Genomic DNA, 25,796 nt, shown 5'->3' with positions numbered 1-25,796 from the left:
GTGGAAGTCAGGCCCACTTTGTAAACAAGATTGTGGTTGAAAAATCTCGTAAGCTGTTCAGTGCATTAGCGAGGAACATTATTCACATAGATGAGACGGTAGTATTGGCCTTATTCCTTGGAGAAAAATCAAGAGAATAAATATGTGGTTGGGTTGATATTGCGGCAACATGCCTTTATCGAAGTCACAATCACTCTATCACTTCAGCTATTGCTTCGACAAAGGCATGTTGCCGAAATATCAACCCAACTATATCTCCATTCCGCTGGTTTTTCCCCAAGGAATAAGGCTAATACTACTGTCTTATCCATGTCCGAAAATCTCATTTGAATCTTGCATTGTAATCCGCACACGGCACAGAGCGGAATAGATGATGCATGCATTGATGGCAGCGAACTTAGTTCAAAAGGACCATTTAATAAAACGGCCGGAAATTTCCCATTTTAAGCACATGCATACTTACTTAGGTGTGCCGGCGATGTCCAGCTGCATCGACGGAACTGCATCCGTTCGCAGGCGTCATTCCACGTTGGGCACGAGATTGGCCCTGACCAGATAGCTAGAGTCATAGCCATTGTCTTAAAAATGGTCGGAGCAGATCACCGCATTTTCCACATCAGTCCTAGGACAAAGGTGCATCCATGTTTTCAGGGTAGTTGGATTGTGCTTTGGGGAACGTGAAAAATGAAATGCCTTTCTTGTACTGTTTAAAGTTCTTACGGGAGGCCAATGCACAGGGCGGCATCTTGCTGCCAAAAAAACTGCCTCCGATGCTGACTTTGACTCAACACCCACACACCACTTCGAATTTCTCCCACCCGCGGCATAAAAACACGCACCGTGGCCATATCGCAATACAACCCTGATGCTATACTGCACAATAATAAACAAGACGTCCACGACATTTCTGCTTGACCACTGCCTGCCCAGCGACGTTGCTATGCAGCGCCGCCATGCAGGCCCGTGCGACTTTGTGACGTCATCGCCTAACGTTAAGGGGAGTGTCCTACATTATATGGGGTTTTGAAGTAAAAATGGGCATCTTAAAGGCCTTTCGGTGGAGCTCACAGCTCTGTCCTTCTTAAGAGCTAAACCCTCTAGTTTGTGAGCTACGCACCCGAATATGGTTTGCTACAGTGCACTGTAGTAAACGCATAGGAGAGCGATGAAAGCCGCGATAGAGCATTTCGTAAAATTCCCGTAATGATAGCTTCATATTCGCATGTTTTTCATCTAAAAGGAGTTTTCAGGCTTTAGTAGCGCTTATTTCTCAAGCATTTTCACAGATTAGTGCATTGCACACATCAAAACACCCACGGTAAGAAAAGTAAAAAAATGAAAAATATTACTTTCATAGTGGTGATTAAGGAGTCTAATGTAATTTTTCCGGCGGAGCAGCTGCTTGAAATTGAAATGCTGACCTATCGAGGAGGATTTCGAGAAAATCGGTATTGCTGATCAAATCGTGCACGTCTGATTTAACAATAGGTGAATACAAAAGTTGGCATATTCCCTTTAATGGAAGGCAGGTGAGCTGGGGAACTCTAATTCAACAGCCGACGAACCACGGCATTCAGTGCGACAATGTTGTTGAGAAGAACCCATACGTTCAGGGGAGTGTAAAGTAATCCGTCCAATACAAGATGGCGGAGGATCTAAGAAGCTTCTTATTCAAGAACTTGGATAAAAATCCCTACTGGACGGCCTGTGGAGCCGCTTATCCAGACAGACCGAAGGAAACACGCAAATTGAATCGCACCACACTACCAACGAGGGAGATAAAGGACTGGGAATTCAGTAAGCAAGGAAATTTCTTGTCCAAGCCGTCAGGGAAGATAGGGTAAGTGAAAGATGCGCTGTGGCCAGATTCAATCACGCATCAATGTCAGCGTTTCAGCGATCAGCACCCGCTCCAGCAGTCACACCATCACTGAAGAAGGTATTGCCCTACTGCACGCAGAACATGTCGTGCTGTTAGTGCTTCTCTATCGCGTCACACTGTTAGTGCGAGCGATGGAGAAGCAGAGCAGAAGACATGCTTCCGGTATGCTCATATACTGCGGCGGCAAGTCGCGGGAAAGGGGCAAAGGCCTGAGGCGAGCGGTACAAGTCAAACACAAGTGGCCGTGCGGGTTGTAAGGCAAACAGAAGCGGCCGACCAGGTGCGGCGCACCGTCCGAGGTCGAGAGCAACCCAGCCAACCGGCCAGCTCGAGCCCACGTCTTTTACTCATATCTCATTATTTTCATAAGTCGCTTAGTCCCGCTCCGGTGGACCGTCAATTTACCGAACTTCTCCTTGACTGCTCCTGGATCCGCCCACGAAGTTTGCGCATATTACACCTCGCGACAAAGATTAAGCTAAGCGGTATATTCCTAAAAACGAAATGTTGACCTGGATCATTTTAGGTCAGCGAATTATTCTTACTTATAACGAGTCTATGGAAGATGTCCAATTGCGGTTCATGTTATCAATAAATTCGAAATGAGCACCAGAAGCTTCAGTAACAAAACAGGTTGGTTTTGACCTTGGTCAGCCCTTCATGTCTGACCTTAGGTCAATGGAATTTGGTCGTTCAATTGCTTTGTTGCTTAAGAAATTATCCCAGACATGTATGGTTTCATCTAACACTCCGCTGCTCCATCAGATTGAACGATTCCTTTGAAATTTACTTCACTGAATCCATGGCTTGACTTTGACCTGCCGCAGGTCATCGGGCTTAAAAGATGCATCTGATTTTTTGGTATCACACGATCCGCTAATCAGTTGTCTACAACTATGCAAAATTTGGCGCGGCCACGCCGCGCGGTTCGGAAACCATTCTAGAGAAACGCTCGAAGGGGGTCAATTTGGCCCCTCTCACCCAAGCACGTGTTAATGGCGGTCTGCACAGATTTGGGAGATTTTCTGTCTGTCATGCATCTTAGGATTTTAAGCGCTAATTTTGAGTCATTTTACCCTGGTCACCCGTGGGTCTTGACCATGAGCGCTTAACCGATCACAAACGTCGAGTATATGCTCGTAATATACCCTGATAATTTATTCATGTTTTTGTTAGATCAGCATCCTCTAGTATGTTGTGGATGGGCTATTGTCTGTAAAATACCCCCCTTTGATTTCAAATAATGCTGCTCATAGAGACAAATACAGAAGAAAACCATTCATGATCAGCAACAGTTCTGTTTCGTGCATTAAATAAGTGTGCTCTTATCCCAAAAGCACTGACCAAGCACGCTAGTCTACTGTTTCGAGCACATGAGCTCGTTTCTTGACGACAAAAACTTCGTTTGAACATTTGAACTGCCTGCCAATTAAACGAAATATTTCATTATTAACGCGCGTATTGGAACGTTTTGAATGACAAATCAGGCGGCGACGAATGATGAACCACTTCCCGTTTTGGTTTTGGTACTCAGTCCGCACTAAAGGATCACTGAGGCTCCGTAGCATGCTTAAGAGGTGCTAAATGGTCAAAGACTGACCTGCAAATATTGATTTTCTTTTAGACACCATATCAGAATAGAAAACAAAGAAACGCGACTGGGTTATGTGTCAGCATCAGGGGTACAGCCAGAGCCATGGCAAGAGGGGGCACAGGGTTGACAAGGAGCCCCTGACAGTAAAACGGCCCGCTCAAAAAATCTCCAGATATGACCCATTTGTTATTGAGGACACGTTTTTCATATATATATATATATATATATATATATATATATATAAATTACATCTTCTTCTTTTCTTTAATTAGGATATAGGCCAAACGCAACGGCGAGACCAATTCTGCCCTAAGTTTATAGTAAATGCTTTGACGAAATCACGCGTGAAATGACTGCATGGAATCAAGCGTCCGGCCTCTTCATTTGATACTGGTCCAGTGAACTCATTTTACACCGATAGAACTCAGTAACTTTGTACAATTTTTTTTAGGGTTGTACGGAAATAGCAAGGATTCTGCGAATGTAGATCGAAGATCAAAATGGTCAACAATTTGTATTTACATGGCCAGGCCGTGTTTGTTTAGATATCTGCAACATTCAGTCAGAATTGGTTTATAGTGCACATTATGTAACGTAGTTTTGAGCATGCGCACTCGCATATTTGAGAAAAAACACGACGCTAGGCGTTGCAGTCTCCCTAAGCCGCGCAACGTTAGTTTCCCAGACTCGCGGTGGTTAACGCAGGCGCATGAACCACAGTATCGGCACCCGGCACACAGGTTCAAACCTTTTGATGGCATTTTTTCACTATTCGATAATGCAGAACAATGAACGCTCTCTGGGAAACATGGGGTGGCCTTGTGCGTTTTGAACCCCTTTCGACCCACTCCATTCAGCGCTCATGAGACCCCTTATTTCCTTTCGTTAAAGGAGCTCCCCTGAGTACAACACTACAGAACGCATTCTTGTCAAGGTGAAGAGCTGAAAGGCCATTTTGTCCCACCGCGGTGTGTCTTCCAGCCGTCATTCTGGCGACACGGGGCGGCGTCCCCTGACCGATCATCATCGATTCATCATATCACATTGTTCCGCTCCCTGACACGGGAGGCGTTTTGACCAGCGCAGTTGGCCCGATGAACCGGCGCTAAAACGCAGACAGACGCATGAACCGGCACTGAAACAATTGGAAAAGGGTTGAAAGGCGATGCTGGAAAAGGGTTGGAGGGTCCATCGTTCGATAATGGGCCCCTGACTGGCACAGGACTCTTCTTTTACCTCAGTGTGAGCACTCATTATAAGTTCTTGTTACCTTCAACTGTCAGAGGGTCCCGAACCAACGCAAGAGGCCCTCTGCCATTCTGGCTCCCGTCCCCGTTCCTGTTGAGCAAATCTTCCCCTAACCGATTCGAGGCCCCATGTTGACGCAGAACGCCCTGTTAGACACTGTGGGCCCCTGAACGATACAGGAGCCTGACCGATGCAAATCGCGGACCTGGCCTTGTTCCTGCTTGGAGAATGGGCCCCAAGAGCTCAGACCAACACGGAACTGACTGCTCGTTGTTCATGACCTCTGGTCGAAATAGAGGAACGCTCCGTCTCAGGGGTCCATATTGGTGAAAGAGATCATCTTACTGACATTTGAGATCATGGCCCCGCGGGCGGGGTCCTTAATGTAACCAACAGCTAGCCCTTCAGACCCCTCAGCCTGCCCATCGGGCCGTTGATATTTGGTCTCGAGAGAAACTTCGACCCCTCTTCGGGCCTCTCAAGCACCCCCGACTCGTGGTCACTTTCTGCCGCAGGACCCCTGTTCGACGCTGTGGCTTCTAACCGATATCGGAGCCCCTCATTGTGTTAGGGACCCCGAACATTGCAAAACGCGGACCCCAGCCTCGCTTCTGCTTGGGAAATGGGTCTCAAGGGCTCAGACGGACATGAAACTGACTGTTCGGTATTCGTGGTCTCTGGCCGACTTAGACGTCCGCGTTGTCCCAGGGGCCCCTCAAACAGTGCAAGAGAACCTCTGACTGACATTTCAGGTCACGACCCTACGGGCCGTGATTCTTTATGTGATCTTCAGCCAGTCCGTCGGGCCCTTATGCCCTCCAACCGGGGCTTTGATAGTCGGCTGCGGTGGGCCGCCCGGGCTCCTATTCGGGCCTCATCAAACACTTTCCTTGGTCGGCTCGTGGCCCTTGCGAGCACAAGGCCCTCTGCTAGGCGTTGTGGGCCCCTGACGGATACAAGGCCCCGAACACTGACCCCGACTTTATGGCTTAATGGGTGCGGTGAAGCCTGACCGACATATAGGCCCATATCGACTCAGGGGTCCCCGATCGGTACAAAGCGCTCTATGACCGTTATCTGAGGGCCCGTCTTCATAGGTCAGGGTCCCTGAATAAGACTTCGACCAGCCCTTTATGCCCCCAGACTCTCCAACCGGGCCCTTGATCATCAGACCGGGTGGGCCGTCTAGGCTCTTCGGGCCTCCTCGAACACTGCCTCTGGCCGACTGGCCGACAGGGCCTCTGTTAGACGCTGTGGGGCCCCGAGCAATGTAAATCGCTGGCTCCACGTTGGTCCCTGCTTGGGAAATGGACCCCCGGGGCCATGCCGCCGCGGAGCCGACTGTGCGTTACTGGTGGTGTCTGACCGAACTATAGGCTCTTATCGACTCAGTGGACCCCTGATCAGCGCGCAAGGCCCTCTGGCTGGCACTTGAGTGACCCTGCGGGCCGGAACCCTTGAATATGACCCCTGACTGGCTTTTTGGGTCCTGCGGCCCTCAAATCGGGCCCGTAGTCGTAGGTTCCTCGGGCCCCTCGGAACCTAATAGGGAGAGAGGGAACATGCCCCCGTGCCTTCCCGTACCTGCGCTACTGATCAACACCAATACATCACACAGATTTTGTGGGTGTTTCATCTCTTCTGTTAACATGCCCCCGGGTGGCCGGATAGCTACCCATCGCTCGGGTAGGGGTTCAATTTGACCCCCCTGAGATCTCGGCAACTAAGGAAGAGGAGACACCAAATTCACAGGGTATGTTGACCTGTACGTGAACTCACCAATTGAAAGTTTGAGGTTCCTAGGTCATGACTTTGGGGTCAAATAAGGTCAACAAGGTCAAATTCCAGGTTGGTCTCCAAAGTGCCCCCGGAACCTAGATAGCTGTTCTAGCAAGAGGTCACATGCCCATTTAAGTTCAGTGACCTTTTTGACCTTTCGAAGGTCATGGTGACCAAAATCATACAAAACTGCTCTGTGTTGGCATCTGAATAAGCGACGAAGATAACGCTAGACGGTGCTCCTAAAAACAAAATGTTGACCTGGGTCACTCTAGGTCAATGACCTATTCTGACCTCTAAGAAGTCTATGGAAGATGTGTAATGCGGTTCCTCATATCAATAAATTCGAAATGAGCACCAAAAACTACCCCATACAGCAAGCCCTAGCGTAATAAACCAGGTTGATTTGACCTGGTTTGACCTTCTTACCTGGCCTTGGTTAATGTAATTTGTTCACTCAATTGTTGTGTTGCCTAAGAAAGCATCTCAGAGATGTATGGCTTCGTCTTACATTCCGTTGTTGCGTCAGATTGAACGATTCCCTAGAAATTAACTTTGCTGCAACCATGGTCTGACTTTGACCTGCCACAGGCCAGCAACCTTACAAGGTACTTCTAAATTGCTGATACCAAACGATCCGCTATTCCATTGTCTACAGCTATACAAAATTTGGCCGGCTACATTGCGCCGTTCGGAAACCATTCTGGAAAAAACTTCGGGAGGGGTCGATTTGACTTCCTCGCCCGATCGCGTGTTAACCATGCTTAGTGATGTAAAAAATTATAACACAAATAATTGCATGGAATACTTGGATGCGTCCCGCAAAGCATTATGGGCTGCAGTTCAATTCTTTGCAAGCAAAGGTCACGTGTGTCATTGGGACTTCACAACGCGCTCAGCTGATGAAGCCAAATGGAATCCGCTGCCTCTCATTCCAGCTGGAAGGACAGAACCCTACACCTGTGGTTTTCCAGACTCGCAGTGTTGGACGCAGACGCGCTAAACGCTGCGTTATCGGCACCCCTATAAGGGCCAGACTTCTACGGTTTCGGCCATGTTAACGCTACGCGACTCCACGCCACACGCGTCTGTCTATGAGTGTTCCCTGACTGGCTCTGTATGTCTCACGCAGCGCGCCTGCTTCCCTGTCTGCCGCCGCACCACCAGCGGTCGCGCCGTCACGTGTCGTCGGCGGCCGCATGCCGCGCCGTGTCGCCTGTGCCGTGACCATGCCCCCGGCTCCCCGCAGTTCGCCTGCTGCCCATATCCGGCATTCCGGGGGCGTTTCGGATGGTCGCCACTGGAGAGCGGCCGCACCCGAGGAAGGCCGTGTCGGAGGACCCGGAGCTCACTCGCCGCGCCACGGTCAGTCTGTGGTGCCTGCAGGCAATTCAGCCGCGCTACACAACACAACAAACGCCACCTGTCGCCGGTCGAGCACAGAGAGCGGTTGCACGCATGCAAAACCGAAAGCTGTCGGCCGGTTCTCAAATGGTACGCCACGCCATAACCTGCTCGAAGTTGGTCGATTGCCAGGCATCGTCACGAAAGACACGCCACATCCTTACGTACTTCTTAATGAGATTGAGATTGAGAAAGAATGAGAGAATGAGAGAGACCTTCGAATCGAGCAGCCCGATTTCTTGTCATCAGCTACGCAGCCGACAGTCCGCTCAGCAAGCAGCACCGGCATGATGCGCGAACACTGTGAAGAGGCTGGCGAGCGCTGAGAAGCGCCAGCCAATCAGTGGGCTGGCAGAGGACCTGGTCGGCCGGCTGCCATCCGCCGGCGCAACCCCGCCTGGGCGGCGACATGGAAGCTAATCGAGCAGCCTCTGAATAGCACCGACCAGCGGCGGCCCCGCGGGGCTTCTTTGGCTCTGCGCTGCGCTGATTAGGTGGACAAACTACCGAGGCATGATGCCTCACGTGGATCACGTGGCTCGGACTGGACGAGTCACGTGTTATCTGAGGCGGCACCTGATAGCCAGAAGCAGAACGGAATGTCGTGTCACCAGCAAATAAATGCTTGTAGAATCATGCTATAAGCTTTTCTTCATCGTGCCAATAGACTTACAACTTTGACGCACTCTCATTTTGTCCAGCTTTGATATATACGTCATTGAACACCCTGGCGTGCTGCTGGTAACTGGCCCTGTCTTTCCCAAAAGCTGCCGGCCAAGGGCGAATCTAGTGCTTAATTTTGAAGCAACCGAGTCCGTAAGTTGGGGGTCAGCGTTCAGATGCAAATTATGTCTTCGTGGAGGCATGGTCCCCGCTGACCGCTTCCGTCTGTCCATGCGCCCGATCTCTCCCATCACCTAGCGTGTCAGTCACCAGAATTGACTTAGTCGAGTCGCATGTTGCTGAAGTTCGCTATGACCATAACTGGGGATTAAAACGGCATGACATGCAATTTCTGAGCAGCAGGGGCGCAGTCCGGCAAAGTAATTTACATGCAGGATGGGGACTGAGCAGGGAAAACGACTAAACCTACCTCGCAAATGACCCCACAGTGAGTTTTCTTTCGTCTTTGGCACACTTTATTCTACAATGTAGCGACCGGAGTCCCCAACTGAATAAGAAACTACAATTCCTAATACGGCCCACTGGTAAAACTGGTGATCCTCTTGGCGAGTAGTGTCATTAGAAGCATATGTCAATATACACGTCCTCAGTGCGCAGGCGGGCGTGAAAGCTGACGAGCGCTGGCTGACGAGTCGTCTCGTATTTTGACGAATGCGGAACTAAAGGTGTACTACATTCACGCGTTTTCACAGTGGGGCAGGGCACCGACAGTGAAATAGTTAAGGAAAATGCTCCACATTTCTATGGGGGTTTTGAAACAAAGATAGACATTTTGAAGACCTTTCAGTACAGTTCACAACCTCGCCCTTCCTAAACCCAAGCCCCTCTAGTTTCTGAGTTACCCACGGGCGAAAATGGGGAGAGTATTTCTGGGAGAGTATTTCTGGGAGAGTATTTCTGGTAGAGCATTTCTGGGAGAGTATTTCTAGGAGAGTATTTCAAGGTCTCCTTGACATCCACAACGTCATGACAACGTCATCCAAATACTGGCATCCCATAAGCCATGCGACGACCAAGACCAAGAAAAAATGTATTAGTCGAGTGATTCATATCTGCCGTCTGTGAACACCATTTCCAGATATAAAGCAACTGGTGCCCACAGACGAAATGATGCTCACGAACATGGTGCTCCGTCAGTTGGCTCCCAATCAATGTTGTGCAGAGAACGATGATCTAAGCAAACAATGATGTATCGAGGAGCATATTTACTTAACAGAAAAATTACTTTGTTTAGAGCAGTCCATTCCAGTTAAAGGATATTCATAGTTATAAGTGAGCTTGTTTCATCATGTATGATGCTTGCTTCAGTATCTTCAAATGTGAAACATCCCCTTTAAGCTGCACGCCTGAGAAACCAGCGGTACGGGGTTTGATTCCCTGCCGTACCCACCCTTGCTTCAGCAGATGGGTGGGTCATAAAGCCGTCATAATGTTGGTGATGATGACATTGCCTCGCTTAGCTCAAACCTTGATTCATGTGTAACTCGGCCTCTTTACGGAAATATGTAAAGCAATTTTGTTCCTAAAATATTAATATCTCCAAGATGCAACTGATGATCGAAGCACTCCACTCACGTCAAGATAGCCAAAGCTTGTTATTACCGTCCCCACCTCATTCGAGAGGCGGCTGAATGATTGGATGATCACGGGCAGCTGATACCTGGAAATATATAGATTCCTTCCAGCCGTCCGACAGGGGTCAATAAATCAGTAACTGGCGCCAACCTCGGCGACATATCGATGAATCGAACAATTTCGGAAAAACGCACATCGTATTAGCTGACAGGCGGTAAGCTAGGTCCCACAACACTTATCATAACGCGACATCAGTTTCATCACCGAGCTAACTGCGCGAAATCGGTGTCATCACCGAGCTATCTGTGGCGACACCGGTGTCATCACCGAGCTATCTGAGGCGACATCAAGTGTCATCACCGAGCTATCTGCGACAACGAAAAGCACTCATAATCGTAATATACGTGCTACACCTCACACGAATTATCAATACCAAATCACTAAAGCACACGAAAAAGTGTAACGAGAATGCAACACGGCGGCAAATGAATGACTTCATGCAAACCCGAGAACGCGATGCTTGTTAGTTTAGCCACTTCCTTCTTCCGTGAACCACTGTCGAACAAATTTAGATTCAAGTGTCAGAGGAGGAAGAGTCAAGAACCCCCTGCAAATACGCCCCGGGATGATACAGAACTACCAAAAAATAGTCAGACAAATCACGTCGTGCTTTTTGCAACAATACTTTTTCTGGATTTTATCTTAATGGCACAGCATTCCGTCAATCATGATATTTATGATAAATAAACAATAAGACAAAAGCATTGCCATAAGATATCAATCAAATAATTAATAAATAGCATCGCGTATAACTGTCACTACAGATTAACGTCGTTCTACTGGCATCGCGGTGCAATTTCCAAACAATAGCAGACAGCCATTGTTTACACTTAGTAAAAACAAAGCCTGTCACCAGTCGCCTACCATTACCCCCAAATTTTGGCATCTTCCCATCATGCAGTGCGATACATTTTTCTGAGCACATGCATCGCTTTCCGAAATTGACGACGTCTCGGAGTAGTGGAAGTCTTGATGCAGTTCGGCAGCGCCAAACGAAATGTCTAACCAGCGCTATGAATAGCTGAAAAGTATTCTTTGTCGATGCGTTTCATGAAAACAGGTCACTAATGCCGACTTTCAACGGAAATTGAGGCGAAATACTAACTTCAATCTCCGAATCTATCGGAAAACATGGGCACAGTGGCAGGAACAAAATGCTGTGGTGTGATTCTTTTGGCTCTGGATTTAATTTCATTGTAGTCGTTGTCCCTCACATCATAAATACGCAGCAACTCCTTTCTGTTCAACTTCTTCGGTAGTGTAGACAGCGAAGTTTGAAGTCTGCGAAATACTAATAATTAGGTGTTTGTGAAGCTGCGGGACCGGCGTGAAAGGCCAGGCAAATATTATTCCCAACTGCATGCAGCATGCTCTAGTGAGCAAATTAATGATACATTTTGCAGGAGCCCAGTACATGCCACTATGGTGCTTTGCGCAGTGAGTTTTCTAGTTGCGTTTTTGTCTGTCAGCATCACGTAATGGTGTACTGCATTTTCAGCTTGCCGGCGCTGTCATCGCTCATATTTACTGACCGAAGCAATTTCCAAAATGTCTCCCTGTATAGCATCTTTCAATATCAACGTTTGGTTAATGCTGTACAACGCCAGGTTGAAATAAGAAGCAACAGCGCAATTTGTAGCGGAGTCAACCAAAACAAACTGTTCCTCCATTATCCCCACCAGTAGGTTTTAAGGCCCAGAAAAAATGCCACAATGAGGTGAAGCGACTAAAAGACTTGCGTTAAACACACATTTTCACCTTAAATATACTCCTCGTTTATTCTGTCCCCACCATTCTGAACCAACCAGCCATGCATTGGTCTGGGGCCGGCCAGTAGGTGAATCCAGGCCTGCGACGCTAGAGCATTGGTCTAGGGCCGAACAGTAGTGAATCTAGGCTGCGACAATAGAGCATTGGTCTAGGGCCGGCCAGTGAATCCAGGCTGCGACGCTAGATCATTGGTCTAGGGCCGAACAGTAGTGAATCCAGGCTGCGACGCTACAGCTATTTTTGACGGGGTCTTTAAGCAATGCTGCTTTGTTTGCTTCCCGTTTATGCGTTTTCAGAGGCAAAGTGTCATCGTTTCGCCTGCACAATTTTTAAGGAATAGAGTTAATTGTGCATTTGGGTCGGTCTGAATTTAAGTGTCAAACTGATCAAGTGTCTGTGTCAAGTCAAGTGTCAAACTGCTAAGTGTCAACTGTCCAAGTGTCAAACTGTCAAGTGTCAAACTGACTGATCAAACAAAATCAATCTCGCTTTCACCATAGGCCCGCTGTATCCTCCCCGAACAGAAGATTATTAAGTTGGAAAAACATTTATCACTCATTTTTTTGCGTAATGGACTCACGTAAGAAGCTCCAAGGGATTGGAGCAGCCAAACAAGTTTCGCTGTTTCTTAAAAGTGAGCAAATAGTGTGATCAGCAAAAAAGTCGTATAAACCAATGCATACGGATGAAGTAGAATATTTCCAACTTCCGCGACATTTTTTCGGTTGAAAGCTATGTACTCAAACGCTGCCATGATGGAAGAACTGCTACCACGTACTTGTATCCGCTTGGTAATCTCCTACAGCGCACATGTAAGGCCCGGAACTCGTTGAGCCAACCTTCCATATGATTGCTGCAGAATGAGCACATAAACCCGGACGAGTAATCGCGCAGGGGATTCGTGTATTCAAAGATCTGTAGATGAATACCCGGTCTCCAAGAAACATCTAACTCAGCTGCTGGCTGGGAGGATCAAGTGTGAATGCGCGGACTTCGCTGAGATACAAACCGACTATGTGACGCCTTTTCTGCTTTCAGGGCGCCAGAAAGGACACCGATCTCGGAGATGGACAGCCGATCTCGGAGCGGTCGAGGAGGACTCTGGAGTCTCCTGCCCCCGTCTGGGAGGAGACGAGGAGTACTACGAGCTCAGCCCGGAGCCCGAGTTCGAGCGGGACGCCTCCCCCTACCTGAGCTCCGAGGCGGAACCCATCCCAGATCTGGAGCCCACCATGGGCTCGTACCCGGCCCCTGAGCGCGAAGAGGAGGAGGAACCGGACATCGAGATTGACCCCGATCTTGACGCTGACCTCGAGGTTGACCCGGACAGAGAGCCCTCCGCAGAAGCGGAGCATGAGCCAGAGGTGAAGGCCAGTTCTGAACCTGCAGACGAACTCTATCCAGAACATGATGCAGAGGAAGAGGGCTACCCGGAGCACGAGCAGGATGCTGAGCACGAGGCTGTGCCTGACTGCGAGCGCTTTGGTGACGATGTTGAGGATGACGTACGTTTTCGGGTCGCCACCGGCCCAGGGCCAACTCGCGGAAGGTAAGGGTGCACTGTCTACACCACTAAGTGCGGATGTCATTTCTTGGGAGTGTTGTAGGAAATACGCCAATGTGCCAATCGTTGCGTTTCAGTGCCACGTGAACGGGACAGCTGATCAGTATTTGGTGGTGTATTGCTTGGTTTAGCAAGCCACCTCTCGCCACCCATAAATTCGTGGAATCTCCCCGTCGTGCACGGCTGTGTTGCTGTCGTAAACTGTGCTATAGCCTGAGCTGCATGGCGCAGCTCTTTGCAAGCGGTAGGAGCACATGTGAATCTATGCGAATATCTTAATGATTACCGGCCATCATTGCGCAACACAACGCATAGAGATGCACCCGTGATTTGGCTGTGTTTTTCACTACTGGGGAGAGCTAACAGGTATTTGTATTTGACCTGTTCGCATGGTGTGCCATCGATTCATGCCAGGCAAGAACAGGCAATAGCCCCTGCGTGAGACCGGTACGTTGGTGTTTCAGATTGCAAGGATGCTGGTGCGTCGCTCGACCAAGACGATCAGGCGCAAGACGCGTGGTGAGTGCAATATAAGTCTTGCACAAAAGTGTTTTATGCTTGGTGTAACCAAGCAAGGCCCTGAGCTTCGGGTGTTCAGAGTTCAGCCTGGCCCCCCGGCATGGCACCTGACAAACCACCGAGGACTGTCAGTCAGCTTCTCCCCTCCGCCTCCCCGAGCCATGCCCCGCCCAAGCCCCGACACCCACGCTCCGCAGTGGTGGCGCGCGGTCCTGACCGAGCGGTCCGCCACGGTCCGCGGCGCCGCCACCTCCTGCCATCGCTCGGCCATCGGCGGCGCTCGGGGGCCGCCGCCGCCGCCGCCGCTGCCGTCAGCTGCCGCCGCCGACGGCCGGCGTTGCGCGCACATCTCACCATCGATTCGGACCCGGAGACGGCGGGCCCGCTGGTGGCGTCGGCCGAGCGCGGTCTGACGGCGCAGTGTACCGCTGACCGCCGCCGTGGCCACGGCATGACCCTCCGTGCTGCAGATCCCCCTGCTGCGGCTCGGGTGAGTGGTTGACCCGGAGGTGGCGGGTCGTGGGAGGGGTCTCACCTTGTTGGCGTTAGAGGGCGCTGACTCGAGGTACGTACCGACTTGGATGACATTTTTTCCAAACCCTTTGTGGTGTATGAGAGACCAGATGAGCTTGTGTCAGAAATTGTGAACCTACGCAGTATTTGTGCGGTCCCTTTGTCCCTAGAAGCTTGCAATCATCACAATATCAATTATATATCAGCAATCAATATCAAATAATGTATTACAATATCAGCCATTAATCACAATATCACAATCGAACTTCAAGGCACTGCCACTACCCAAAAAACAAAAAAACAATTCATTCTCTCCGAGAACGGGCAAAGCGTGTTGTTGCGGCTTGTCGAACGGGCAAAGCCTACTCTGCGTGTGCTTGGGCTCTTCAGCCTCAGCACACGCAGAACAGCGGAAATATTACATTTGTTGCTTAATATATACTGCAGGCCGGCGCTGGATTCGAGGACTTGGCCATATTGCGGTTACTGGATGCCACACTGTTCTGCTCTTCTCCCACTTATCTTAGAAACCAATGGGCTGGTCCCACCGATAGTGATGCGGAATTCGCAGTCCAGTGCTCTGTGATCTAGACAATGTATTCTTGGTATCGAAGTCGGTGGCAATGTCAGGTCAACTCAAGGTCAATGATTGATTCTCAGGGAGTTGTGGAACTGTGCTTTCTGTGCTATCTAGACATATCAAACAACGGCTTGGATGGCCAAAAATGGTTTGTGCACATTTCCGATGTCTGGCAAGTTTAGAATTTGTTGTTGACCTTCATTGGAGGGGGGAAGGGGGAGGGGGGATTACCTCTTGGTCACTGCACAGAGTGCAGCCCAGTGCAAACCTGCGTTGGAGAGGAGTTAAGTCGTTCGATGTGCCGACATATAGTGTTGCTTATGTTTGCTGGTGGGGATCTTATCACGATGTCAAATACATGCATCGTTTTCCTTTTTCTACGTTGCAATTTCTCAGGTCAGAGAACAGGTCAACCCCACAAGTCAAGCAATGTCCAATAGTGTGCCCCTAGAGTCACTACCAATTGGCAATTATCTGCACAAAAGCAAGTCTTTATGTCTTAGTCATGACACTCTGAGAGGTTGGATCATAGCATAGCACGGCTACTAAGACTTCAATAGCAATGCTCTATCTAAAACGTGGAGGAGCGATCCTGATCATTTTCCTACAATGATTACATGCATGCGCATCCAAGGCTGCATGTGGCGTCGCACCAAGTATATATGCAGCGGGAATCGTTGTTTAGCGAAATGTCCCATTTGTTGACATATTTGGACACCACGTAGCACTGACATTCTTACGCATAATTGAGTTTTAGAAAATATGACGGAACTAACAGCCTTTTTCTCGTAGCATAGCCAGGAGAATGGAGGGGCGGATGTATTGATGTTTCGGCTACATGCCTCTGTCGAAACAAATACCAGTAGCAAGTTTGACATTGCTCCTGACATTCCTTTCCATAACGGCATATAGCTGAAATACCACTGCATCTGTTTGTTCATCTGGCGATTCTAGAAGGAATGAGGGTATTAGTGCTGTCTTGTTCGTAAGCATAATGCTTCCCGCAAATGCACTGACAGCTTACGTAACCTTTCCAAAAGCCCGCTGTAGTATATCGTATACTTCTTAGATATGTGAAATTTCGGACAGATAGATTATTCTTATGAATATCGTGGCTAGACTTCAAAAGTGTCGAACAGAAATCGCCAGAAAGACACCTCTTGCACGGCATGCATTTAACACTCCATGCTAATTAATCACCTGCTAGAGCACGCGGCCCTCCTGTACTTGTTTTCTCGAGAGGCACAAGTGTTTTTTTTTTCGTAGAGCCTATTTTCACAAACATGTGTGGTCTTGGTCGACTGCGCAGCTTGTGCAGTAGCATTCTGCAGCCCTAGGATGTTGGAAGACCTTGGCCTGGTAAACCTTGCCCTCTAAATACCTCAAAGGGAGGAAGCCGTAGACTAGAGTCGGGGAACCGGGACGGCAGCTCGTGAGCCATGTTGATCGAAATGGGCCTGTCACCAAACCGCTCCTCCGCCACGATCGTGCCGTCCCGCTGGGGTAATGGACATGCAGGCTGTCGATACAATGCAGCTGCGGTCAAACTACAACAGGCCAATGAGCCATGAACAGTCGATCGCGTAACAAGCGTGACTGTCAGCAGTGCAGCAGCTCTCTGCTACACCATGCGTGACTGTTAGCCGCGCAGCAGCCTCTGCCATACCATGCGTGGCTGTTGCCGGTGCAGGCGGCCTCTGCTATACCATGCGTGACTGTTAGCCGTGCAGCAGCCTCTGCCCTACCATGTCAGCTGCGTAGGTTCTCTAGAACGAGTAGTCTGTAAAATTCAAGCCACTTTCCACGTCAAAATGAGCTTCATTTAACATTCATATCTATTCCCAGAAATGCATCGTATTTTTGCTACTGCGGCTGAATCAGCCATGAACAGAGCGATTTCTGGGCCCCCGTGTCCATTTTCCTTGCGGGATGTGGCGAGTCCATGTTTTGAAAGGATACACTCCGGCATCCCCTTTGAGAATCCTATTCTGGGCCTTTGAGCCCCAAAACCCAAGCTCTTCCAGCAGGTGGCGGACTGACTTTCTAGGTAATTGGTTGCTAAGGAATGTCTTTCCGGTTCGTGAAAATTGGATTCCTGTCATCTCGGTGCGAACATTCTTGCTGAGTTTTTTATCGATCCTTCACAGATATACTTTTCTATGAACTTACTCGTAAATATCACGGTCCTCGTTAAGACTGTCATCACTTGAAATCACCTTGTAAATGGATTTGTCTTTTGGTGGACTTGGCCTTAAGTCGAAATTTCACTGACCTTTTTTAAAGCCTGCCATCCAAAAAATTAATGGCATACAATGGCAATGCTGACACCATATATAACCACCTATGAATGTTTTCCACCCAAGGATATTTTTCTACCGAGAGCTATCATTCGTGCATAAAACTTTGATGGAATGCAGAAGCTTTCAGTGAAGAACAAAAATATCCCGATTCGTGTAGAATGCTCCCGTATATAGCCTACATGTTTTGATAGAAGTGGGGAGCAAATTAACGCATTGCCGTCCACATTTTCATCCGTCATTTTTATAACCCATGGTTCAACCAACAACGATCATGGTTTCCGCCTCAGGCGCATGGGCGGGGACTAGACCGTCAACTAAAAAAAAAAACAACACTGAATCCGTACCTAAAGCAGGGAGCCTCCAGAAAGCGTGGGCAAACATATTGTTTTACATTTCCAGCCGTAACATAGATTCATATTGCTCAGCAAAGCTAGCAGTTAGTCTGAAATGTCCAAAAAATACTTCCTACTTGCGTCTGTGCATGTTTGCATCACTTCCAGCGTGATGGACACATTTGTCAGAGGTCATGAGAACACAATTTTGACCGCCTTTCATCGGTACGCTGTTGGGACAGCAGGACGATTTTTGCTGAGGCGAGCGTCGCCCAACTTGACGCTTGATGCCTTTTGCTAACGTGCAGGTAATCTGAATCTATTGCCATGATGAAGACATCGCATGACAAGAAATGCCAAGAACTTAAAAAAGATCACATTACCAATATTTTTGATGCCTTCCAATGACGCCACTTTGACGTGAGTATGACGCCCTTTTGCTGCATGTGCCGAGTAAGGTGCTGTCAAGTAGCGACTACTATCGCCATGGAGCTGATATCGAGCCGTGACCGCAGATGCCGAGTCCGTCGCCTTTGAGAGCCGACACGAGGCGGCTTTATCAATGCGTCCGAATATTTGACTCTCCCAAGCTAACAAAGGGCAATAAGGCAAATGAGGCATTTGTGTTTAGCGCTCACGTAGAAATTCGATATTTGATGAAATGCGACCTTGCTGGAATGTTGGCTGGCTTTGGGCCTGCCAAAGTACAGCGACTTTGATTGACAATATTGAGGGATCTTAGCCAGTCGATCTCAGCAGCTTGCGGTCCTGTTGTTTGAGGCGGGAATATTGAGAAAACTAGCATTTTGTAGTGTATTAGCCACCATACTCTTTTCTGTACATAGCTTAGCTTTCTCGAAGTGTCCATAGGACTTAGGCCGTATCTTGCTCAGGGTCGGTTTCGGAGAAGACGACGCTGTTCACTCTTTAGCCATCTTAGCGCTCCTTTATCTGGCTAGTGTAGGTAATATACAGCCGGTACTTTCACATGTCGCAGCACAACTGGTTTGATGTTTCTTCCTGCTCTTGTTGCCGAGATTCGACACCGACATCGCGACATGGACGGGTCTACAATCTGCGTACGGTGGTTCCGTCATAGTCTGCACTCGTTGACTCTCGCCATTGCCAGTATGGGTGCCGGCGTTCTCGTCCGTCGGTGTTGATATGTCCGGTGTCGCTGCGACGTTCGGTCGTCGGGATTCTAAACCTGTTTTCGATCTGAGCTCCCAGATTTTTCCTGACGGGAAAATTCTGCGTTTCCATTTCGATGACATGAGGAGGTGAAGCACCGGTGATGCGTCGTTACAGGCGTACGTAGCCTTACCAAGCAGCCTTCATTTGGACGTCTTGAAAATATTGCAGGATACCTTTTAAAGAACTACGAAAGATGTTTTTGACTATTTCGTGGTGGAATGACCAACGGCGGCACAAAATATAGGCCCGTCAAAATCGTAAATGGTCGTACTGCTCGAGCCGCGAAATTTTTATTTAGCTAACGTTAAAACTAGCTCTCTCTATGGACGTGCTCGTAACAACCCGGCATGAGCATGCCAAATAAAATACATCACAGAAAAGCTCTGTTATCCGCTGAGCGGACTGAATATTTCTCTTTCTGTGGAGTTGTTCCAGAAACATCACGGGTAGCAAAACAATGTTTAGTAAGACGGGGCTAAACCAGTATCACGGCGGTTTTAATGGCAGCCTTCTGCTAAAAAATGCCGGTTTCACTGTAACGTGTGGGCAAGGGTCACGAAAGTCAAAAGGAAAAAGTCGAACGAAAAAGTAGAGGCACATTACGTCGACGGGGATGAGGATAGAACCGGGAAGCGAGTTGAACGATAAAAATTCGAAGGATAAAAGGCGACACGGATAAAAGGTGAATCGAATCACTCGAATGACAAAGTGGCAAGAGGAATAATAAAAGTCGACGGAGATCGAAGCCGAATTTGAAAACAACTGAAAGGTCTAAAAGTCGAAACGAACAAAAGTTGATTGGGGTAAATACGAGCAAGCATTTATTCAAACGGATTACGGCTTAAAGAGTCATCAGCATTTGACAAAGGGGAATGGAGGGTGATGGCCCTACCGCACTCTTTGGAAGGGGATGGCCCTATTGCACTCTATGGAAGGGGATGGCCCTATCGCACTCTATGGAATGGGATGGCCCTATCGCACTCCGTTGCGCCCGTGGATCCGGTGGATTTAGTTGTCTCGTGAGCCTGTACCTCTTTAGTAATAAGCAACAGTGCCCTGCTATTGCCACAGTCCAATGTCTATATCTGCTTATCGTCGCTCACGATATTTTGTACGCTGCGTGTTTGGTGGTGCTGGGCTGCTCCAAATGTTCAAGTTGAGGATTGTTGAATGCGTTGAACACCAAGCCGTCACATGTGCAACGGTCAGTCATGTGCTGGACAAAAAGGTTCATTTTTGTAAGGTACCACGGTGAAACTCCTTGCAGGGTCCATTACTCCAACAATATTGATTCCTCAATTGAGCATTACGGCTGCAGAGTTCGTGCAAGGAATAGGTAATGGCCGTGCAGCCGTGATCTTCAGCAGCCCATTTCATCCCCCGCCATTCAGACCATCTGCCCGTGGTGTCGCTGTCGTAAGGTACAATGAGAAAACGTAACTATATAAAACAAAGCAGTTCATGTATTCCATGCATCTGGGTCACAAGGATCATTTACTCACTCGAACCTCGAGTTCACTATCGTCGTCGTGCCTACATTGGTGTTGGCTTTATTAAAGTACCACCAAGTGCTCTTTTAAGTGTGATATGGGAAAGAGGAAGCAGTGGTGTAGTTTGTGTAGATAAACGAATATAGCTTCCTTTTTACCAACCATTTATTTATTCGTTTCCAGCAGAAAATTTCCAATATTCGACATGTGACGAGTAAGACATTGGAAACGCAGGCACAGATACGAAATTCAACAATTATCTTGTCTGAACTGTATGAAAGTAGATCAGTTTCCAGCAACTAGCACTGATGGCGCCACCGTGCCTATGTAAGCCGCGGGTTGGGCATGCTCGTATGCTCTTGGTTAAAAAAACCCAAGCTCCTTGCAAGCGCTTCTTGATAATGAAAGTGAAAACAGCCCATGAAATTCCCGGAGAAGTTCGCGTTTCGCTACGCGACGACTGTGGGTGATGTGAGCGTCTTGTATCGTGCACATTTTCACAGCTCTCTACGCTCACGAGTTTTGGGAAAGGTTTCTTATCCTCCAACGCCCCACGCAAACCTTGTTCATCCGCGATGAAAGGCAACGCCGGTCCGAATGAAACCTTGTTAGGCGGAAATATCTCGCCCACCGCGAATAAAAGGAATAGCCTCAAAAAGGTTTCGGAGAGAATGTAGACACTTGAATAAATGTTTGAGACATATTTTAGAACCCTTTAGAACCCCACTCATATTTTAATATTCCAGGACAAAGCACGCAACTATACAGAGGCATGCCATACATTGTAATTGCTACCGCACAGCTCCAGCTCAATTATGTGATCCGTTGTTAAAATCTTACAAGGCATTTGTCATGTCTCTGATGCCAAGGCAATGAGAAAAGTTGCACTCCTGCTCAGAACGTTATAGCCCAGCGGATCAGTTAAGCTCCTTACTTTATCCACTTGACATGGCGTCAGTGGCGTTTTGACCAGGACGAAATATACACCGCTGGCCCAGATTACCGGGCCGTTACCGGACATGGCGCACAGTTGCCAGTCTGAGCTGGCAGCGACCAGACTCGCCGGCGTCAAATCAAAGCTAGCCGTTGATAACGCTCCCTGGAGCATCATGCACTCTTTCCGAGGGGCGGGCGGGGGCGAGTCAGCAGACTCCGGAGCTGGCTGACTGTCCAGTCTGCGGGAGTCATCATCATGTATTTAGTAGCGTGACGTCTGTTTCCAAGCGAAGCTCAGCCGATGAGGCCAGCCAACGAGCTTCACGAAATGCGGCTGCTTGCGATTCAGGGAAGCACACTGCCTGCTGTATCAGCTGACTAAAAGCCTACACAAGCTATCCACGTAACTTTTTGCCCACCATTGAACGTGGCTTTAGGAAGTGTCAACTACCTTAGTTGTTTGCGCCACCATGTAGCATAATGACGCTTGTCTTGCCCATTAGTGTTTCGAATAGGGCCTTCCGTTCCCACTTCTCTCCTCAGCACGCCTTCATTCTAGCGGATCGATCGTGGTCAAATGCCAGAGCAATATTTCAGGTAGGGAAGGACAGTCATAGCTCTCCGAAGATGTCACGCGCCTGCAATTTTTCAGGCGCAGTTACAAATGGTTTCTCCATCACTTCTCAGAAAATGTATTCAAATATTATTGCTACGATGCAAATTTAATACCACTCGCAGCATGCTATATGAGGCCCAAGAAAAGACTTCTGGGGGTACATACAATGTTTATCTCAGGTAGTAAGTGCTGAATGAAGTAGTCGACGGAAGGGTTCAAAGCAATCATTATCATTCAGTTTTATAGGCATGCTGCGGTGCTTTGTTCGGTATCTATTATAATATATATATATATATATATATAATATATATATAATATATACTATATGTATGTATATATATATATATATATATACATATGTGTATGTATATATATAGTATATATATATATGTGTATGTATGTGTTGTGTTGTGTGGTGTGGGTGTTGTGTGGGTGTGGGTTGTGGGATTGTGGGTGTGGTGTGGGGGTGTGTGTGGGTTGGTGTGTGGTGTGTGGGTGTGTGGGTGTGGGTGTGGGTGTGGGTTGTGCATGAAGCATAGTAGAGTCAGGCTCAAATGCGTTTCCAGCGCTCAGTATGGAGGTCTTCCACAGTCAGATGCATACGCAAATTATGGATTATTAGATAGCTTGGAGGTGGACAATTCCCACACATTGGACTGACTAGATCGACTAAGCTCGATCAATTGAAACATCGACACGTATAGAATTAGATTGGATGGAAAGTCGATCGGTTTGTTGAAGAGAATTGGAATCGATTGAAAATTGCAGAATATAGTTTGGAAGAAGTAAGCCCGTTTGTGTATGCTGATTTTTGCTCTTTACTTAAATCGAACAAAAAAAGCTTTTCTTGGAATGCATATTAAAATGAACGAGATGTACTGACTCTCCTAGTCATCCAGAGTTTTGTAGGCCAGGGTAGAGTATTTACGAGTGAGACCTCGAGCGTACATACTCGAACTATGAGAAATCTCTCAATTTCGGCTTCCTGGCCCCACCTAGCCGCCACACTGTCCAGAAGCTAAGAAATTCGCAATTCATGATTACAAGTGGACGCAGTTTTGAGCGGCAGTCAGTGGAATGGCCCAAAAGGTCTGCTATATGATATGTAGGCAATTATTTACAGTGTGATCAGTCTGGTTTTTCCTGCAATATCGCTACGGTGTCGCCTCCACTGTTCAGCTAACATTGAAAAGCAAAATGGCAAACTAAAAAATACTGAAAACCATGGATCGAAACCAAATCTAGATTTTGACGACCCGTACGTTGCGCAGACACAGGCTTACCGGTACCAACGAAGAAAATGGGAGGTCGTGCTTTCAAAAGTCCGGGTGGATATGTGGAGATTAGCACGCGCAATTGTGCACAAGATAAAAACCGCCCATTTTTGGAGGTTTTAAGGGTTGATTTCAGGTCTAGACAACCAGAGCAATAGAAAGAAACCAACTACACGATGGGTTGGTTTGCCGATAAAATCATTGCCAAATTTTAAAACTACCGATTTATCGATGAGTCAGTTATCGACCGGTATGCGAGCAATGCCACCTTTTTGGAAACTGATCTCGAAAATATTACGATGTGACGGGACTAACGGCGTAAGCTGGACTGTGAGTACTAAGGAGCTGTGAAGGCCCGCTTGTTGTAAAGAATAGATGCCCAAAATATTATTTTTTTGTAATACTCTGGTCGGAAGAGCCAAAAATCGCAAACTATTGCAAAGGTATTTCTTAACGCAAAATTATCTCAACCTTAACAGCAACTAGATTAACTAGATTCAATCCGCTATTTGAAGTTACACTCAGCAGTACCAAGTGCAAGATTGCATAGGTGGACTTAGTTCACTGCCGGGCGTTTCCCGACGACATTATTTGTCTATTTGTTCACATGCCGCACCGGCGAACTTTTGCCCAACACACCCTCAGGAAAGTCAAGCTTTCCAAGTAATTCATAAAAAACATGCTACCGTTTGCTGAAGGTGCCTGGCTCGATTACCTTAGTTTCTGGCATCACTTAAATGATAACAACCGACGGTCCTCACTGCTACGGGCGACTCATCCGTCTCTCGTCACACAGCGCGCCTTCACCGGACCACGCTGGTGGAGGAGTCAAGCGGATCACATCACCACTGCTCTGATCTCTGAGCTCTGATCCCATAACCACTGCTCTGGTCTCTGAGCTCTGGTCCCATCCCCACTGCTCTGATCTCTGAGCTCTGATCCCATCACCATTGCTTTGGTCTCTAAACTCTGATCACCACTGCTCTTATCTCTAGTTCCGGCTCTCTTGCTCTGATCTCTCAGCTTTGATCCTATTACCACTACTGCAAGCAATTCATGTGGCTGGACAGGTAAAATCCTGCCACGCTTAAACGCAGTTGAGGAAGCGCTACAACAGCGACACACGAAGCCCACGGAGTGCTGGGCGGACAGCGTAAGAGGCGTTTTGCGCGTGTCTGAGTGAATGTAAAAATGGAAGAAGCGGTTGCGTAGCAAACAAATAGAATACCCGGAAGACCAGAGACGTTAGCACCTGTTTTGATTTGTTGCCTCGTCATTTGCTTCGCATGCGCGCGAAAGCTCCTCGACTTGTGCGCTCGTCTCACAGGCATGCCTGGCCAAAGCGCTAGCCACTATGTACTGCGTTGTACGGGCTTTCCGGACGAAACGTGGTCGGATCAGTGTGGATCTCACTCCGAGCATGTTCAAATGAGAACATCCAGTTGGCAATCTCGCTGGCCACCGAGCATACGCTACCATTCCGCTGCGGCCTCACGAAACCGATCCTTGCGCCAGTCTGCCGACATACCCTCGGAAGAATAGCGAACTGCACCGAGCTGGCTCGCTCACATGGCCCTGTCGTTTCAGCAATGTCGTGGATCAAGTGGTCACCATGCCGGCCCTGGACGACGAGCCTCGGAGCGACGCCAGCGACGGCAGCCGAGCCAAACTGACACAGATGAAGGTGACGCCGCAGCGGACAAGGAGTGACTGTGGGGCGGAGACGCAGCGGTCACGGAGTGACTGTGGGGCGGACACGCGCAGCGTCACGGAGTGACTGTGGGCGGACAGACTGTGGAGGGGGCGGACAGGCGCAGCGGTCACGGAGTGACTGTGGGGGCGGACAGCAGCGGCGAGTGACGGAGTGACTGTGGGGCGGAGACGCGCAGGGAGCGGTCACGGAGTGACTGCGGGGCGGAGAGACTGCGCGGAGACGCAGCGGTCACAGAGTGACTGGGGCGGGACGGAGACGCAGCGGTCACAGAGTGACTGTGGGGCGGAGACGCAGCGGTCACAGAGTGACTGTGAGGCGGAGACACAGCGGTCACAGAGTGACTGGGGCGGAGACGCAGCGGTCACGGAGCGACTGTGGGGCGGAGACGCAGCGTTCACGTCTGATTCGCATACCGTCCACGGGGTGACAAGGATCGATGGGCCTAATCGCCACTGCGATGGCTCTGACTGGGCAGACAGATGCATGCTGCGTACGACCCATTTTTGGACGTAACATCTGGGTGTGTAGGACACTGTTTATGCGTGCCGTCTGTACAAATATCTTTTGAGATTTTTCCATCCGTCCAAGCCGTTCGAGATGGCCACATAAGCATGCTACCATGCATCCTTTATCGTCCGCCCTCCGTAGGACCGGCGTTAATTACGTTAGTTTCGGTGCATCACGCGCCGACATCCCGTAGTGATCCTTCAGAGCGATTTCTGCGTGGCAGCTTCGTCTCCATCCGAAGGGATTTCTGCTAGATGAAAC

The 25,796-nt window shown here is 48.7% G+C and overlaps 2 protein-coding genes and 1 long non-coding RNA gene across 3 annotated transcripts in view; 2 read left to right on the top strand and 1 right to left on the bottom strand.

The window, feature by feature from the left end:
• LOC119093496 (uncharacterized) overlaps nucleotides 1–13,364 on the top strand; it is a 66,535-nt gene extending 53,171 nt beyond the window's left edge. Inside the window, exons 6-8 of the mRNA XM_037216456.1 lie at nucleotides 7,753–7,868; nucleotides 13,035–13,232; nucleotides 13,327–13,364. Of these exons, the coding sequence (XP_037072351.1) occupies nucleotides 7,753–7,868; nucleotides 13,035–13,232; nucleotides 13,327–13,364 (352 nt within the window). The remainder of the gene's footprint in view (nucleotides 1–7,752; nucleotides 7,869–13,034; nucleotides 13,233–13,326) is intronic.
• Nucleotides 13,365–13,507: 143 nt separating this feature from the next.
• Nucleotides 13,508–25,021, top strand: LOC119093081 (uncharacterized). Its single transcript, XR_005093591.1, has 3 exons — nucleotides 13,508–13,545; nucleotides 14,025–14,079; nucleotides 24,902–25,021. It is a non-coding gene; the product is annotated as an uncharacterized LOC119093081 (long non-coding RNA).
• A 304-nt stretch (nucleotides 25,022–25,325) lies between these two features.
• Nucleotides 25,326–25,796, bottom strand: part of LOC119093494 (protein TsetseEP-like) — a 21,496-nt gene continuing 21,025 nt past the window's right edge. The window contains exon 6 of the mRNA XM_037216454.1: nucleotides 25,326–25,336. Within this exon, the coding sequence (XP_037072349.1) occupies nucleotides 25,326–25,336 (11 nt within the window). The remainder of the gene's footprint in view (nucleotides 25,337–25,796) is intronic.

This window comes from Pollicipes pollicipes, unplaced genomic scaffold, assembly GCF_011947565.3.
Source record: "Pollicipes pollicipes isolate AB1234 unplaced genomic scaffold, Ppol_2.1 Scaffold_4002;HRSCAF=4701_pilon_pilon_pilon, whole genome shotgun sequence".
NCBI classification, from domain to species: domain Eukaryota; kingdom Metazoa; phylum Arthropoda; class Thecostraca; order Pollicipedomorpha; family Pollicipedidae; genus Pollicipes; species Pollicipes pollicipes.
The sequence above is the reverse complement of the archived record's forward strand: the minus strand, read 5'-3'. Positions and strand labels throughout refer to the sequence as shown.